The sequence below is a fragment of the Muscardinus avellanarius genome (genome assembly GCF_963383645.1).
Source record: "Muscardinus avellanarius genome assembly, chromosome: 10".
Lineage (NCBI taxonomy): Eukaryota > Metazoa > Chordata > Mammalia > Rodentia > Gliridae > Muscardinus > Muscardinus avellanarius.
This window is the reverse complement of record NC_137796.1, coordinates 96,563,068-96,582,385: the sequence shown is the minus strand read 5'-3', so window position 1 is coordinate 96,582,385 and position 19,318 is coordinate 96,563,068. Positions and strand designations below refer to the sequence as shown.

The 19,318-nt window shown below is 44.3% G+C and overlaps 1 protein-coding gene across 1 annotated transcript; it reads left to right on the top strand.

The window, feature by feature from the left end:
- Window positions 1-9,098: 9,098 nt before the first annotated feature.
- Window positions 9,099-18,923, top strand: LDAF1 (lipid droplet assembly factor 1; the record flags this gene model as incomplete). The annotated part of the gene is made up of 4 exons (XM_080703013.1): window positions 9,099-9,194; window positions 13,269-13,437; window positions 14,472-14,610; window positions 18,842-18,923. 4 exons carry the CDS (start codon window positions 9,099-9,101, stop codon window positions 18,921-18,923), a joined length of 486 nt encoding a protein of 161 aa, XP_080559139.1.
- Between the last annotated feature and the right edge of the window lie 395 nt (window positions 18,924-19,318).

Sequence of the window (19,318 nt, the reverse complement as noted above, 5' to 3'; positions counted from 1 at the left end):
GTGGTTCAGTTCTTGGAATCTAGGGTTAGACAGATCTGACTCCAACCCTGTGCTTCCTGTTCGCTAATTAGCTGTGCAGCTTGGACAAATTACTTCATGTTCTCTTCAAGTGAACTTTTCTTTTGTAAAATGGCAAAAATGTGAATAGCAACCTCATCAGGTTGGCATGAAGTTTTAATGGAATAATGTGTCTGAAACAATTCAGACATAGTAGGAGGGTGACCATTTTGTCCCAGTTTGCTGGACTTTTCTAATTATAATACTATAAGTTCTGTGTCCTGGTAACTATTTCAGACCTGGGCAAATGCAGAGAGTTTAGTCACTCTAAACAACAGACCCTCTCTAAATGTTACAGCTAACATCAATGCTATTATAAATACGAGCAAACATATTCACACACATACGTACACTAAAACACACATACTTGTCATATGACTGCTTTCAAAACCAAGTTAGAAGTTAGACTTAACTGAGTTTTTTTTTTTTATGCATACTTTCTTATCTGTTTTTTTCAATTCAGTTTTTCCCCAAATCACTGATGTTCCCATGAGAGATACATAACTTTCCCAGGTTAGCATGACTTATAAGCAGCATGGATACAATTTGAACTCTATCCTGAACTCTGAATCTAGTGTTCTTTCCATGAAGTACCTGTCCAGAACACAGGTGTTGTGAGTTCCTTTGGGGAGCACTGCATAGCACCAAATTACTTTCATTTCTCTTCTTTCCCGTCTAGCCTCAAAGTTGGGCTCTCCATTCTTTCAAAATAACCCGAGTTTCCTTATCTCTTACACTGTATTTTCAACCACAATGTGTATTTAGTCAGCTCTCTATCTGTGGGTTTCACATCTGGGGATTCAACCACCTGCGGTTCAAAAATATTCAAGAAAAGAGACTGTACATGCTCAGTACAGACCCAAGTCATTATTCCCTTAAAAATACAATACAACAGTTATTTATATAGAATTTATATTGTAGTCAGCAATCTACGTAATGTATAGAGAATTTAAAGCACACAGGACAATAGCTATGTGCAAATACTACACCATTTTATATACAAGACTTAAGCATCTAAGGATTTTGGTATCTGTGGGGATCCTGGAACCAATTTCCTATGGATATTAAGAGGCCACTATCATTAATTTCAATAGTGTTTGAAGTAAATGAGGTAGTATAAGAGTTTGAGATTCTGTTCAGACTGAAATGGGGTTATGATCAGGCTTCCTGCACTGTGTGTGAAACCTCGTGTACTACAAAACAAAACGCAAACCAACCAACCAAACCCAAACAAATCAAAACAAACAAATAAACACCTCCCCACAGCAATTCTAATCCAAGGAGGTGAAGAATTAGAAAGGGCCTGGTGTGATGTTAGGAGCCCTGTGGCCTTGTGCGTGGCATGATGGGCCTCCATCTGAGATTTAGTGTCTTGAAAAACTAGCTACGTTCAGAAGCAGCACACCAATGCAATATAATAGTAGTAATAGCTTAACTTATGATAAGAGCTTCTATTTATTGAGCATGTGCAGTCTACTAGGACCTGTGCTAAGTACTTACTGAACACATCTCTGAATCTTCTTGACAACCCAGAAGATAAATACTATTATCTTAATTGTTAGGGTTGAAGAAACCAAGACACTAAACTAACTAAGCAGCCTACAGTCATTCATCTAGGTCGACAGCAAAGTTGAGACATGAACCTGGTTATGAAACTGTCCTATGACTTTACCCAAACACCTGCATGTAGCCTGAGGAAAGAGTAAAAAATAAATAAAATGCTTGCCAAAGATAATGAAAGCACCATTCTCCCAGGCCTCCTGATTGGCACTGGATGGAAATGCTTGTTGTCTTCTCAGTAATTTCCAAGAGATTCTCACTTCCCTCAACCTCCAAGTGCCTATAGTTAAATCAGAATTTCATGTAAACAAATTTTCAGGCAAAAAAATTTTTTTTTAGTATAAGTAAGGCCCACTCAATATTTGGGTCATAATTACACTAAAAAATTACTGGTGTGTTACCGTATGAGATAGGGCTGTGGGTTCTTGTTCTTAGTTACCTTAGAAAAGAATGGCCAGAACTCTACTGCTGTAAACTTAAGCAATTTTTATTATTACAAAGGCAGAAAGAAGGAGCAGAACAAAGCACTGCATTAAAGAGGTGCGGTGGAGTGCCTTGAAGGTAAGACACTGAGGTTTATGAATATAGAACAATTTTTATTCTCCATCTTGCCCAAACAATAGTCTTCTGACCCGACTAGGTGTGAGCCTACCCATTAACGCTATGCAAGCCCCCTTTTTTATGTTATGGGGATTTCTTGCTCAACCAAAAACCTTCTCCCTGCCTTGATGCAAATGTAGGCCCAAGTCTTTGTTAAGACCAGAATGTATTACTTAACAAAGTCAGGGGTCATGTGGTATCTGCCCCCTTCACAAAGACAAGTACCATCTTCCTGAATCCTTGGGGAATTTTAGCCTATCTACTAGAAGTTATTTATTATGTAAACCTGTCTTTTAAAATATAAAGGCCCTGAGTCCCAAGTCTTCTGTGTATTTGCCAATCACCCCTCTCTCTCTCTCTCTCTCTCTCTCTCTCTCTCTCTCTCTCTCTCTCTTTCTTTCTTTCTTTCTTTTTTTCTTTCCAGTACCAGTGATGGAACCCGGGGCATTCTACCTCCAAGCTACATCCCCAGCCCTATTTTTTATTCTTTTTTTTTTTGCAGATCTGGGAATAGAACCCAGGGGCATTTGACCTCTGAGCCTCACACCTGCCCTATTTTTTATTCTTTCTTTTTTTTTTTTATGGTGGTACTGGGGTTCCTTCTACCTCTGGGATCACTCCAAGACCTATTTTATACTTTTTTATTTTTGGAAACAGGGTTTCTTAAGCCAGGGTGGCTGGCTTCGAACCTGCGCGATCCTCCCATCTCTGCCCGGATTATTCTTTATTTTGAAACATGGTCTTGCTAAATTCTGGACAGCCTCACTAAGTAACTGAGGCTGTCCGCGAACCATGATCATCTGGTCTCAGCCTCCCGAATGCTGGGATTACAAGTGTGTGCCACCACACCAGGCCTTAATTTTTTGAAACAGGGTCTCACTGAGTTGGAAGGGCCTCACTAAGGAGTTGAGGCTGTCTGTGAACTGGGATCCTCCGGTCTCTGCCTCCCAAATGCTGGGATTACAAGCAAGCGCCACCATGCCTGGCTCTGCTAATCACTTTTGGTGAGGGAATGCTGCATTATAACAAGTGGCTTGAGTGCTTGGCAGCAACCAGGCCCTAACTAATTTTTACATTTTGAAACTAATTTTCAGTACATTAATACCAAAGTCATTTTCCAATACCGGCACAGGTTGTTTATCTGAAACTGAAATTTGAGAGTCCTATATTCTTACTTTCTAAGTCTGGTAACCTGGGGGAGGAGAGATCAGCCAGGATCCAGGTTATTTCTGTCTCTGTGGTATGAACAGTTTAGGGTGTTAATCTAGTTCCAGGGAATCTTCACATGTTTCTTACTCAGAGCCAAGTGTTCCTGGCAGATCTTTCCTGAGGCCTGAAACGATTGCTTAACTGAGAGAATATCTTAGTTCAATGGGACTGATCTAGCAAAGTACCATAGGCTAGCTGGCTTATAAACAACAGAAATTTACTTCTCATGTTTTTGGAAGCTGGAAGTCTAAGATCAAGGTGCCAGCAGGGTGGAATTCCGATGAGAATCCCCTTCCAGGTTGCAGAATGTCAACTTCTCGTTGTATCCTTCCATGACAGGGGAGAGGGGCACGTACCTGCAGACAGGCAAGAGAGTTCTTTTACAAAGACACTGATTCCCTTCATAAGAGCCTCACCTTCACGACCTAGTCACTTCCCAAAGACCCCAACTCCTAATACTACCACACTGTAGGTTAAGATTTCAACATATGAATTTGAGGAGGAACAAAAACATTCAGTCTCTTGCAGCAAGTTATTGTAGAGAGGCACAGGAGAGGCTACAAGTGGATTAATTTTCAAATGTTTGTCCAGCGCTAAGCCCTGCCACTATGGAGAGATGCTGGATCCCCACCAGCAGGGGTAGTATATTGCTATGGTGGAGAAGAAAGCCAACACAGGAGGAAAAGCAAAACTTTCCTTGGCCCTACATAAATGCCAGAGGTGGGAGGAATTTAGAAAATTTGTAAAAGCGCCCCTAGGTGGCATCCTTAAACAAAATCCCAGAGAAGTCCCAATTCAGTTTTCCAAAGCAACATCCACCCAGGATGTGATGGTCACAATGCTGTAGTGTAAGGAAAACAAAGAGACAACCCTTTACTGCAGGGGTACCCATTTTATCACAGCTGAACAGAGTGCATGAAGCCAGACAAGACTGCCTGAAACAATTTAGGGGCATCTTGTTTTCCTGTTACCTCCATTATCTCCCCTTTTATGCTGTTGAAAAGAAGTTAGAGCAAGATCCCATAGTTTTTACTATAATCATTGATCGGTCGGTCCGGTCCCTCCCTTCCCCCACGGGACCCCACAGCGAGAACGGGAGGCGGAACCCCAGAAGCAGAGATATCACAAGACTCCAGGTGTCACAAGACTCCCGATGTCAGGAGAGAATTGGCATTCCCACACTGCTAGCTCTACCCCCACCCACCCCACCCCACCCCCCTTTAAATATGAGGATACTTCCGCTCCACCACGTGAACTCTGCCGACCTACCCTGGCTCTACCAAATACATGGCTCATCCGACCCTTCCTCCAGGGTGGGCAGACCTGCCCCAAGGCACCAGTTTATTAAAGCAGCTTTTGATAACTAGGCTGGTGTTTACTTCCTTTGCCACCCCGCTCAATTTCAACGTTACAATCATCACCATAATCCCCAAGCTTATTTCTCTACTGATCATCCTGATTGCATCTAGAAACAGAAGGCAGAAGAAGTAATAATACCCACAGGATTTGTGCATATATGTTTGTCTGACTTTGACTCTCATTATAATGTATTGAACCAATACAACATTGAACCAATAAAAGTTTAAAGAAAGAATAATACTATGGACTCATTCTGCGCCTCTATCACATGCCTAATACAGCCATCCTCGAACCAATCCTTACTCTAACCCTGTGATGTCTCTCTTACCTAAATGGTTGGTTATTCTCCAGGTTGATTATGAACCCAGGCCACAGTCCTACACAGGTCCTTGAATGGAAAAAGCTGAAACTGTGCAGTAGCAACCCACGCTTGGGCCTGTCCCTCTCTCATTTTGTGGATGTAGGCATGGTTCAGAAGAGTTAACTCTTCCAAGATAACATGGGCCAGAATTTAGGACTGTTGGCCTTCAGCCCAAGGCCTTTCTGCCTGTACTCAGTGGCAGTGGCTCTCAACCCAGGGTGACTGTACCTTACCCTACCCCCAATACTGGTCACTGTTTGGGGACATTTTTGGTTGCCATAATTGAGGGTAGGGTTCTGGCATTTGCTAGGCAGAGGCTGTGGATGTAGCTTAACACCTCCACAGTGGCCAGGACAACCCAGAAACAGAATTATCCCATCCCATACACCAATAGCACCGTAATTGAGAACTCTTTCTCCTTTGTCCTGGATTTGAAACCAGGACCCATGGGCTCCTGATCTATGAAGCGAAGCATTTGGGGTTATTCCCTTTGTCTCTCTGGCCTGCTATATTTTCATTTGCAAAATAGAGCTAATAATCTATATCCACCTCTAAGGCTCCCGCTGACTGATAACGCTGACTGATAACGTTTGCATCTGAGAAATAATAAAGCCTTCAGCTAGCCAGCCTTGGAGGTACATGCCTGTAATCCCAGTATTTGAGAGGCTGAGAAAAACAGGATGGCATGTTTGAAGACAGCTTCAACAGATTTAGCGAAGCCCTCTGCAAGTTAGTGTGGCCATGTTTCGAAGTTTTTTTTAAAAGTGTGTGTGTGTGTGGGGGGGGGGTGTAGCTGAGAGGCAAAACTGGCCTCCAGGTATTGAGGAGGGAAATCCTAAATTCCTTCAAAAATCCATTCTCAGCTGCCAGTCCACCTGCTTCTAAGGTGGCCCGAGAGAACCTTCACTCCAAGCCCTGGGTGTAGGAAGAGGCGCTCGCTAAGCCTCATTTTCTTCATCTGTAAACTTCTCGAAGCTTGTCCCGTGACTCTGAACGTGTGCGTGGGCGCGTCCTAGGCGCCCCGCGACTCGGGCAGCGCGTGGAGCCTGGGGCTGAGCGGCGGGGCGGGCCGGGAGGCGGAAGGGGGCCGCGCGTGGGAGGGAGCGGGCGCGCCCCGCCCCGCCCTCCTGTCCGGCCCCGCCCCGCCCCGAAGCCCCGCCCCGCCGCGCGCTCCCGGCTGCGAAGCCCCGCCCCGCCCTCCTGTCAGGCCCCGCCCCGCCTGCGAAGCCCCGCCCCGCCGCGCGCTCCCGCCTGCGAAGCCCCGCCCCGCCGCGCGCTCCCGCCCGCCCTGCCCCGCCGCGCGCTCTCGCCCCGCCGCGCGCTCCCGCCCACCCCGCCGCGCGCCCCGCCCCGCCCGCTCCGCCCCGCGCTCGGCCGCCGCCGCCTCCAGGGCTCGCGCAGACGCTGCGGGGCTTCGGCGCCTGGGCCGGTGAGAGTCGAGGCTGGCGGATGGGGGGGGGTCCCGGGTGCCCTGGCCGGCTGGACCCTGCAGGCCGCGCAGGGGACACGGAGGAGCGCGGGGGCTGGAGAGGGTCGCGCCCCCCCCCCGGCTCGTCACCAGGGGTCTCGGCCTCCGAGTTATCCGGGCCGGGCTGGGGGCGCACGGGGGTGGGGGCGGGAGCAGGTTTGGGGGGATGGAGCCGGTCCCCCGCCCCGCCCTGACCCCGCCGCCACTAGATCTGGTCAAAGCGGCCCTCCCCGCACGAGACCCTGCCCCTCCTTGGAGACCCTGGTGCGGAAGGTGTCGAGGGTTAGTGATGGGTCCGACCAGTCCCCCCTCTCCCGAGGACCCTCCTTCGTCACCGCGGAGGAATGCGAGTAGCGAAGGTGGGTTCTTCCTAACCGATGACGGGGTACAGGACTACCCCGAGTTCCCACTTCTCCTAAGCTGTGCGGCCTCCAGCTGCTTCACGTCAATTTCTCTTCCCCCACATCCCCAGCCTTTGAGGATTGAGAGGCTCCGCCCAGAGGGGAGGGGGCGGCCGGGGTGGGACCAGGACCCGCAGTTCCCTTCCCCGCCTGGAGAGGCGGCCCCCTCCCGGCTGGAATGTCCGGAGGGGCCTTTGGCTCCGGGGTGGGAGAGCCCCGGGTTTTCTTGGGCAGGTTGGTGGGTGCTGGCTTGGCTCCGCCTCCAAGGAGCAGAGAAGGGGGTCGTGTCTAGGCTGCGGGGCTGGTGCCTCACTCCCTCCTTCACAGACTGCCGGGGGGGGGGGGCAGTAACTGGGGTCTGGGAATGAGTGGCCCTTTAGAAGCATTTGTTAGCTGTGGTCCGCGGCATTCTCCGCGTTCACCCCCATCAGACTCCTCAAACCGGTCTGGGTGGTACTTAGGTTTCCCATGCCAAAAGAAACCTGTAAGAGAACCTGGGCTTGTTTCTTAACACTCGAGAGATTAGACTAGGGGTACATCCCGAATTCAAGATCTGTGCCAGGTGTCAGCTGCAGCGTTAAAAAAGATCTGGGAGTGGAGGAACCAGCTCTCCCCAGGACAAAGGGAGCTTGGGATCTGTAGCTGGGGCAGTTAGAACGTGTTTTAATAGTTTTAAATTAGAATGTGGGATATTCAGTATGATGAAAATGTGAAGATCTTCGTTTATTTTGGCCACGGTGACAAAATCTATTAGGTATTTGTACCATAGGCCAGGAGGTCAGTTGTAAGGCAGAAATGATATATCTGTCCAGCCCGGCAGTTTTATTCTGGGGAGTATAAAATAAGAATGATTTTTTTTTTCCTACTTGAAAACTCGACCAGAGTTAAAAATATATCTAATTTAATAAATTGCCTTTATTAAAAATAGGTAAAAGCTATGTGAGGTTGGGCCAGTCCTAGACGTTTCAGGCTGTTTAATCAGAGTAATTATGACATGGTCTGTCCCTGAGGCATGGCTCCTGTTCCTGGGAAGAAACTTACCCACAAATAGAGGATGGTGTAATTGGGAGCATTGTAAAGAATGAAATCAGCCTCGGCCACTGTTATATGAGAAAGATTTTTTGGGGGTGATGGGGGGAGCAAAACAATGAGATTTGATATAGTGTATTCAGCTTTCTTGCCTTTTCTTCTTTTCATAATTTACCAGGCTAAAAAAAATAAACAGTTGTTCAGAGATAATATTAACATTTTGTTATGTGGCCTTTTTATATCTTTTACTATGCTATATATAGAGAGATAGATATTCATAGGTATATATTAAACTGCTATATGCTATATATCTATATAGAGAGATATAGGTATATGTAACAAAATGAGATATTTTATCATCTTTTTTAAACACATGGGTATCTTTTCATGTTACTAATAACCAAATTATTTTAATGACTGAATTTATTATTTAACCAGTTTTCTACTAATGGGCAGTTAGAGTCTTCCCAGTGTTTTGCAAGTCATTATATACCTCAACAGGGATGGGATGCATATGCTTTTGGTATATATATATATATATATATATATATATATATATATATATTTTTTTTTTTTTTTTTTTTTTTTTTTTGTGGTACTGGGGTTCCTGGAAGCCCTTCTACCTCTGGGCTACACTCCCAGACTTATTTTATATTTTTGAAACAGGGTCTCTTATGCCAGTGCGGCTGGCTTCAAACCTGCGTGATCCTCCTGTCTCCGCCTCCCGGCGCTTTTGGTATGTTTTGATACACCTGTATGATTATTTCCTTCAGGTGCCTGGAAAAATTAACCCAGGAGTTTAAGTGTATGGAATTTGAAATTTTGATAAGCATTGTCAAGTTCTCCTTAGAGTGCATCCTCATCACCATTATGTAGGGACAGTAGAAGCTATCGTTGAACCGGTTGGATGGACACCACAAAGGGCTTAAGAAGCTTTTTGTTTCCCGCAGGAATGACAAGAGACTGGGCAACATGAAGGTCTGGACTGCGCACTGCACAGGAGAGCTTACTGGTTGGAGAATTAATTCCCGCAGAGATTGACGTGAGTTTCAGGATGGCCAAAGAGGAGCCCCCGAGTATCTTAAAGGACTTGCAAGAGCTGCAGAGGAAGCTGTCTTTGCTAATAGAGTCCTTCCAGAATAACTCCAAGGTCAGTGTCCAGTCACTGTGTATATGTAATGGAAAAATCCCAAATTAATGCCTGTGTAAATGACATAGAAAATGATTTCTTTCTCAAGTAAAAGAAACTTGGAGGTGGGTCGGGAGAGAGATCTTTCTAGCATGATCACCACTCTGCTATTTCTAAGTTGTGGCCTTCAGACTCATTGTCCAATGTTGCTTCTGTAGCGCCAGGCACTGAATTCGTATTTCAGGCAAGAGGACGGGAGGAGAGGGGGCAGAAGGATTTGCAGGCCACCTCCAATCTCTGGAGATTCTCCAGAAGCCACACTGACACTTCCAGTTATATCTCATAGACCAGAACTTGGTTGGGTGACCACCCTTAGTGGCAAATGCAATTCTTTAGCTAGATTGTTTAATTTTTAATTTTTTTGGCAATGGGGATTGATCCCAGGGGCATTTACCCCCACCCCAGCCTCACTCCCACCCACCCCCTTTTAAATTTTGAAACAGGGTCTCACTAAATTGCTGAGGCTAATCTCGAACCTGCAATCCTCCTGTCTCAGCCTCCTAAGTACTGGGATTATAGGTGTGTGCCACCACACCCAGCCTTTAGCTAGATTTATAGAGATTATTTTCCGTATAGATGCCATCCTTTTCTTGTTTTATTGTTAATTTTGGTTTATCTGTCACCCTGAAGATGAGAGAACAAAGCTTGCTTTAAAATTTGAGTCCAGATTCTGTTTATAAATCCAGTATCCATCTGGGTATAGTGGCGCGCACTTGTAATCCCAGTGCTTGGGAGGCTGAGACAGGAGGATCACAGGTTTTTGGCCAGCCTCAACTACTTAGTGAGGCCCTCTGTAACTTAGTGAGACCCTGTTTTAATATAAAGAATAAAAATAGGACTGGGAGAATAGCTCAGAGGAGAAATCCCTAGTAACACACACACACACACACACACACACACACACACACACACACACACATCAAAAGAGATCCAGCATCCAATAGAAATATAATTGGAATGGCACATATAATGCACATATAAGTTTCTAGTAGCCATATTTAAGAGTAAAAAAAACAGCAATTTAAGAGTGTATTTAAAATTTGCCAGTAAAAGTATAAAATTTTTAAGAATATATTTTATGTAACCTAAAATATCCAAAATAGTATCATTTTAGTATGTAATCATTATGAAAATTAATATGAAAGTTCTTGAGATGTTTGACATTCTTTTTTGTATTAACTCTTTGAAATCCAGTGTGTGTTTTATACATGTAGGACACTGTGATTTAAATTAGCCACTTTTCGGCCAGGCATGGTGGCACACGCTTGTAATCGCCGTGCTTGGGAGGCGGAGACAGGAAGATTGCGTTGGTTCGAAGCCAGCCTTGCTGGCTTAAGAGACCCTGTTTCCAAATAAAAATATAAAAAATAGGTCTGGGAGTGTAGCCCAGAGAAGGGCTTCCAGGAACCCCAGTACCACATACACACACACACACACACACACACACACACACACACATAAATAAAAATAAATAAATAAATAAATAAATAAATTAGCCACTTTTCAAGTATCCAGTCGCCATTCAGTGGGACTCTGTTTTCTTGCATATTTGTCTTTATTGTTTTTTTTCTGTGTGCCTTTCAGCATTTTGTCAACTGAAAAAAAGCTTTTAGAAATAACACTGTGAATATATATGTGTGTGTGTGTGTGTGTGTGTGTGTATACACACACACACACACACACAGAGAGAGAGAGAGAGAGAGAGAGAGAGAGATTTCTATGCAGTATGCCCAGAGAAATACACACGCATGCGTAACAATATGTAGTTTAACCTGTTTTTTTTTTTTGGATGTCATAGTTCCACTGGTGTGGAGATGTTTCTTTGCATTCTAAAGCACTGTACAGAGGCCTTTTCTGGACTCGCTCCAGAATGCTTCTGGCACTCTGTGGACTTACCAGGCTATTTTTAAATTGGACAAGCAGCTTTCTAGTCAGTTGGCTAAGAATCTTGTTATTAAAAGTTAGCTGAGTTGCCAGGTGTGGTGGCGCATGCTTGTAATCCCTGCGCTTGGGAGGTGGAGACAGGATTGCGCAGGTTCGAAGCTAGCCAGCCCCAGTACCACCAAAAAAAAAAGTTAGTTGAGTAAGAAAGGTCCTCATGTGCTTTCCACATTTGCAGTTGATTCTCGCCACTCTTGTAGTTATGGTCTATATAAAGTCACCACAAACAGGGAATTAGCAACTGACAAACTATTGCTCCTAGTGGAAATAGAGAATACAGTTTCCTCGAGCTCCTAGTCACAACATTTTTATTAACTGATCAATACATGACCTTGATTAGTGTGTATTTTATTTAAAGACACTTCAACACTGACCTCAAGGCCAACAACACAGTAACTCACATCTTTTGTTTGTTGTTTAGAGGCATTGACTTATTTCAGAAAGCAGAGACACATTCAAGGGAGAATGTGGGCTGTATTGAGGGTATGAAATTTTTGGGGTAAAGCCAAGAATATGCGTTCAGGGGAGAATGCAGGTCTTCTCACGGGCAAGCAGCAGCTGTATCTTATGTCTTGAACAAGCAAACGCACCTTCAGACAGGTACATTTCTCCACAAGACACATCCTTGAACACAAGACAACACTTCAGTATGACACTGGGGGACTATTTTAAATAGTGGAATCACCAACCCAAAGTATAAAAATGAGAAATTGTGGCACTAAAAAGGTCATGATGCTATCATTTAGCTCTTGAGGGTGTCCCCAAAGGCCAATGTGTTAAAGGCTTGATCTGTTGGGAGGCAGTAGAGCTTTTAAGAGGTGGGGCCTTGTGGGCAGTCTTTGGGTGCTAGGGGTGTGCCCTTGAGGGGCTTGTGGGACCCCAGGCCCCTTCCCATTCTCTCTTGCTCCCTGGTTTATAAGGTAAGTATAAGGTGGTAAGCTCCACCACACACTCCAGCCATGCTGTGCTGGCTCGCCACAGGCTCAGCTGATTATGAACAGGAACCTCCAAGACTGGGAGCCAAAATAAACCTTCTCTGAATTGATTATCTCTGGTGTTTGTCATAGTAACAGAAAGATGACTAACACACATGATAAGGACATGTGTTTAAAGAGCTGAGAGAGTTTCTCATTTGTCTTTTTTTTGGAATGTACATGTCAGGTGACTTAACTTTTCATTGCTGTGCACAGGTCCACTAAGGACCACAAAAGCACCGTGAGTATTGGTTTTGAGGTTAAATTAATTTACAAATAAATCTGAGTAGGGAAATTCTTCAGTGTGGAATTCACAATAAGGATTGATTGTTATATTTATTAAAATTGATTGAGCGCTTAGTATATGCTGAGTACTCTGCCAGGCGCCCGGCATCCACCTTCTGAAGTATGCATTTCTAAACAGATGAATTCACCCCTTGGCATATCTTCCTGCTTAACCTTTCAGCTCCTCAGCTTTGTTCACAGGAATAGGTTTGGGCTGGATAACTACCATATAATATAATAATAATAAAAAAATAATAATAAATAATATAATAATAATATAAATAATATATAATATTAAAAATAATGGGTTTTAATTGGCTGACTTTTAGACTGATAGACAGGCACCTGCTCACAGTGCTTTAAGCAAAGAAGCAACCAGCAGAATCAGATTCAGCAGGTATGAGGAGGAGCCTGATTCTGCCTTTCCAGTAAACTCCTAAGTGATGCCAAGTAGCTAGTACTTAACCTCTTTATTCCTCTGTGACTTCAGCTCTGAGAACCTCAGTTGTAAAATAGAAGGCCAGTTGCCCATACATTACATCAGTACACACATAAGCTGAGGGCGTGTGCTGGGCAGGAGAGCCGTGACTGGGCCTTTCCTCCTCTGCTTAGTCCTGACATTGGGTGGGGACCTCACACTTGCCACCTGTTCCACAGCTGCCTGAAACTGCTGCCCAAGTGACTCGTGTCTCAGGAGAAGTCTTGTGGGGATGCTTTACGTATGAATCTTGCAACTTGCGGGCCTCTGGCTGTACTTCCCACACATGGTGCAGGTCCATTCAACCTGGGATTCAGACGTGGTTCTCAGCTGCGTCTCTTTGTCCTGTGCCCACAGGTGGTTGCCTTTGTGAAGTCTCCAGTGGGCCAGTACTTGGACAGGCGTCCCTTCCTGGCCCTCACCGTGCTGGTGTTCATTGCTGTGTCGGCTGTACCTATTGGGTTCTTTGTGTTCCTGGTGGTGCTGACCTCCTTGGCTGCACTCATAGGAGTCATATTGCTGGAAGGTAACTTGCTCAGTTACTGGGAAGAGGGAGGACGGTATTTATAGGTCAGAAGTGCCAGTGTCTTAACATAAGGCAGCTTGTCAGAGTGGTTAAAACGTGGACTCTGGAATCATCAGTAGCAGCGCACCTTCACCAGTGTGATGTAGACAAGTTGTTTTCCCCCTTTGAGCCTCAAATTCAACAGATAACACAAATAAGCAGAGGCCCAAGTGTTACAATGTGTGAACAGTGGGGATTAGAGGCAGCCAGATGGCCAGCCACTTGTTGCCATACACTGAGGCCCACACCAACTCCATTTTATTTTATTTTATTTTATTTTATTTTATTTTATTTTATTTTATTTATTTTGCAGTGCTGGGAATAGAACACAAGAGCATTCTACCTCTGAGCTGCACCCTCAGCCCTATTTTTTTTATTCTTTATTTTGAAACCGGGTTTCACTGAGGGGCAGAGGGCCTCACTAAGTAGCTGAGGCTGTCTGCAAACTATGATCCTCCAGTCTCAGCCTCCTGAATGCTAGGATTATAAGTATGCACCACCACACCTGGCTCCGTAGTGGTACATGGCTGTAATCCTAGCACTTGGGTAACTGAGACAGGAGGATCGAGGCCAGTGAAGACCTTCACCAGCTCCATTTTATTTTATTTTATTTTATTTTATTTTATTTATTATTATTATTTTTGGTGGTGGAACCCAGGGGCTTTTCTACCTCCCGGGGCTATACTCCCAGACCTATTTTATATTTTATTTGGAAACAGGGTCTCACCAAGTTGCTGAGAGCATCACTAAGCTGAGGCTGACTTCGAACCTGTGCGATCCTCCTGTCTCAGCCTCCCAAGCACTGGGATTACACATGTGCACCACCACGCCCGGTAACCAACTCCATTTTAAATGATGCCAAGAATCTGAGTTTCTGTGGCAAATCCCACTTTAAAATTTCGGAATAAACTGCCATTATTTTAAACACAATGGCCCAAGGTCGGCCTGCTTTCAGCCTGTTTAGCTGAATACTCTTAACGATGTTCTCTTCCTAGGACTGTTCATCGCCGTGGGTGGCCTCATTCTGCTTTTCGTCCTCTGTGGCTTGGGCTTTGTGTCGCTTGCCATGTCAGGGACCATCATAGTGTCCTATGTGGTGATCTCCAGCCTCATCAACTACTGGTTTTCTTCCAGGTAAATTTTATCAGTTTAAATATATAAACTTGGCCATTTGGGAGCATTTTCTCAGATATTATCCTAACCCTGGTTCACATCTAGAAACCAAGCTGTAGGAGGCAGGTGTTTCTCATGGTCTCCCATACGCATCAGACATCAAACAGGAGTTTACCATAGAGTTTCAAACAAAGATATTACTACCAGCATTTATCACCTAACAGAACACAAGCAGCCCTAAGAGGTTGTTGTTATAGATCCCATTGAAAAGAAGTCCATTCAGTTTATAGAAATCAAAATAAGGTGTTATTTGAGTGGTGACAGGGAACTGGGAGGAAAACAATGGGAGAGAAATGACTGCTGTTCTACTCAAGGTAGAGTGTCTGTCCACTGCCCAGTGTGTGCAGGAGCTGGGAATCTGCGTCCCCACAATCTGACGATCGGTCTTGGTCACCTCTGCTCTTCAGAGGGTACGTTTCTGAACACACTAAGTGTGAGTCTCATGTTTCACTTTAAAGCTTTTGTTCTTGTCACATGACACCCAGGGCCTGACTGGGGAACCGTGCTCTGTGTAAATTCTGGAGGGCTGCAAGGCACCGTGCGTATGTGCCGCGCTCCTAAGCACTTTCCAAAGGTGACTTTTTATGATTGATTTTTGTCCTATGGGTAGATTTTTAGGATCGAAGACTCGATGATGTCTGCTGTAGCTCTTGCTAATTCAAAGACAGTGGCTTACACCTATTGAGCACCTGCTCTGTGCTCAGGTGTCTGCTGAGCACCTTCCAGGCTTCATCGCATATCATCCTCACACCCAGCCCCATTCCATGAAAAGGAAAATGAAGCCAAGGCCCAAAGCTTGAGAGAAGCAAAGAAGGGACTTAATTCAAGTCAGTTAACTCTGAGGACCTCTTACCCAAGATGCAGAGCGACTCTTGGCAATTTCTGGGACGGGCCAGATGGTAAATACCTCAAGCTTTGTAGACTCTACGGACTCTGTCACAACTGTTCCAACTCTGCTGCTACCGCATGAAAACACAGACAGCAAGCAAATGAATAGATGTGCCTGTGCCAACAAAACTTTATTTATAAAAACACATAGCTGGCTGGATTTGGCCTACTGGCCATGGTTTGTCAACCCTTGCTCTAAAAGAACCATACTCTGACTCTTGTTCTTTTACAGAATAGCCCTTGAACTTCTTATCAAAGGCTTATCCTGCTGTTATTAATATGTCGAAGTAGGTATAATTTAAAATCACTCAGGGGTTTTTCTCAAGGGCTTGCTTAATTAGTATCCCTACAGTCATATGTAGTTTTTCATAAAATGGCTTTGATCACTATTAGACTTAAAAGAAAATAAAAGGAGAAATTGTGGCCTGTTTGGTGTATTGAGGACACTTCTGAGCCTAAATCCCTCCCTGCCTGCAAACTCTGCTCTAACAGTGCAAGTTCTTAAAAATTATACCACAGAAATTGGCAAAAATCTGAATGGCTGTTTATCTATGAAAATATTAATCGTATATCTACAATTTGAATGCGATCTCCTTATTCTCCTCTACTCTTCCCAGTCAAGGCATGTGAGACCCATGGTTTTCACTTTGGCAAAGATTCTTAAGCTTTGAGTTCTCAGGACTCATTTTACCTTTTAAAAAAAAATACTGGGAGCCAGGCACAGTGGTGCATGCTTATAATCCCTCTACTTGGGAGGCTGAGACAGGAGGATTGCAGGTTCAAGGACAGTGTACAGTAATTTAATGAGATCCTGTTTCAAAATTAAAAATGAAAGGGCTGGGAGTATATCTCAGTGGTAGGGTGCCCCTGGGTTCAACCCCCAGTACCATAAAAAACTATATATATATTATATATATGTATATATATATATACACACTACATATACACTATATATGCTATAACTATATATATATATAACATATATACTATAAATCAATATATATATTGAGGCATGCAAAGAGCTTTTATTTGTATCGATTAATGTGTCAATAGTTAATATTAAAATAGCATAATATTAAAAATTATAACAAATTTAGAAACTATTAAGCCAAGGGCAATGTTACCTGTTGTTAAACAGTTTGGTGAAAAAAGTAAAGTATATTTTCCTGAACAAACTAGTGAGTGGCATTATCTTACATCTTACACTTTGGTTGAATATCTGCCCTACTTGAAGTCAAGTGAGCAGGGTTCTCATTGGTGCATCTGCATTTATCCCACTGGGGTATGTTGTTCTGGTTGATGTGTTTGAAGAGGACCCAGCTGCACAGATGTGTAGTTGGAAAAGGGCAAAGCTTTCCGGATGACTGTGGATGCTTTCTGCATGGTGCACAACTGGCAGTTTCTTAAAGGTTAGCTGAGATGTCAAGTTTTTGTACTTTATTGAATGCTGAAAATTCGCTGGTCCAGCTTACATTTTCAATGGGTCTTTGCCGTCCATGATTTTGCAACTTTACACATTGGTCATTTGGAGAATGTGTGTGTACTGTGTCCTGCAGATCTTCCAGATACCCTGTGAAAAACGCCACTATTCGCTTGTGAGAGAGTGAGAGGGCAAATTATGTGTTAGGTTGTTCTAAAAATAGTTGTCACCTGAGAACTCCTGTATTATCAAAAGCTTTAAAACTCAAGAAAAAGATAACTTCTTATCTGACCCAAAACATGAGTGGAAAAAGAGGAGCTATCCAATTGATTGCATGATTCAATGGGATTTTGATCCTACAATATAAGGAGTAATACTGCTGGATGTGTCGGCGCACACTTGTAATCCCTGCCCTTAGGAGGCGGAGACAGGAGGATCTCTCAGGTTCAAAGCCAGCCTCGCTGGCTTATGAGACCCTGTTTCCAAATAAAAATATATTTCTAAAAAAAAGTGTCTGAGAGTGTAGCCCGGAGGTAGAAGGGTTTCCAGGAACCCCAGTACCACCACCACCAAAAAATAAAATAAAATAAAAAAGAAAAAAAAATAAGAAGAATAAAATTCCAACTGTTTTGAAAGGGGCAAGAAAACAATTATAGGATGTTTTAATGAAAATCTTTTGAAGAATTACGCTGACTGCTCCTGTGCAGTCGAACTAGCTCCCTGGGGGACAGGGAGCCCCCATGGAGCCCACAGTGTGGTGGAAGTGGGGAGCCAAGGCAGCCTGTGTCTCTTTGTAGAGCCACCAAAATTATTTACCCTACATCACACTTAGCCTCCCGAAGCAGCCAAGCATACCTGCTTCCTCGCATTTGAGTTAAGAGGAAAGCCTTGTTTCTTAGTCTACAGCCCCCTTTGGTTAGCAAGTAATAATGTTTTAGGTGGCACATAATGGGGAAAAATCCTATATGGATATTTATTTATATAGGGTTTTATTTTTATTGCATATCAGAAAGATGGAGACAGCCCAGGGCTGGCAGGGCAGCTCCATAGTATCAATAACATATCCTCCAGGCGGGATGAAGGAAGAAAAAAACGGTTGTGCCCCAATTGAGTCTGACCCTTTTCATTAAGTAAGTGAACTTTTTCTCAGGACCTCCACCCATTCTTCCCAAGTGGATTTAAATGGCCAGAACTTTCTCAGGTGGCACCTCTAAGCTGGGAGTGCTCTTCTGTAGCATAAACTCGTAAGAAGGGCATTGGACAGCCAAGTGCGTTGGTTGGCCAAGCCCTGATGTGTGACACCTGAGGTGTGGGGTGTCAGTCAAAGATAGCTTATAGATCCCATGACGTTATCCATAGTGCCGCCTCCTCTCTCGCTCGCTCCCCTCAAAGCTCATGGGACTGGAAAAGACCGATTTCTTTCCCCACTACCATTCCATGAGAGGTATCAAAACAAAACAAGAAAAAGCACAACTAATTGAAACCAGAAGATAAGTCTGGATCCCATCTCTGCCGTTTTTTAGTTGTTGATCTTGAACAAGCTGCTTAACCTCTCTGATTTCAGTTTTCTCCTAATGATAAAACAGAGCTGTGGCTTGCCCCATCTTTTCTTGCTGAGTTGTGGGCAAAGACACAGACCATTGGGGAAAATATAATATCCAAATTAGATGAGGGCAAAAGGGCCATAACCCTGCCCCTCACTCGGTTCATTTCATGCCCTCAGTTTTCTCACCTCTCAAATGGATCTAGTCTGAAATCTGGTGTAGTTACAAGCGGCAGCTACAAATAAGCGAACAAAAGCCGTCGTCTGCTCAGCTGTAAGCACTCTCAACATTGCTCTTTACAGGGCACTTGTGCTAACCATTTTATCTTGTTACCAAACAGGTCACTGATACAACAGAACCCCAGCATCGACTGCCAGCTGGCTATGAAGTCTGCAGACTTTGAAGGGATCTGCCAGGAGTGACCAGCTGCCTAGGTCCTCAGATTTTTCTCAAGCATCTTGGGAAGCTGTTGAATTCCATTCTCCCTTTGAGATCATGGTGCACAGGAGGGGGCTGGATAGCCAGGCAGTCGGCGGAGCTACCTTTCACTTAGTGTATGTAAACCCTGCCATGGTCAGTGTGGCCTTTCACTCCCCATACATGCACATTTGATCCCGGCAGGGCTCCAGGCCTCTTGAGATGCCCACTTGACCCTGAGGTACCAGAGGAGGACAGCCGTCGATTGTATTGAAAAAAAAATTTTTTTTTTTGTGGTACTAGGGTTCCTGGAAACCCTTGTACCTCTGGGCTACACTTCCAGACACCTATTTTTTATGTTTTTATTTGGAAACAGGGTCTCTTAAGCCAGCAAGGCTGG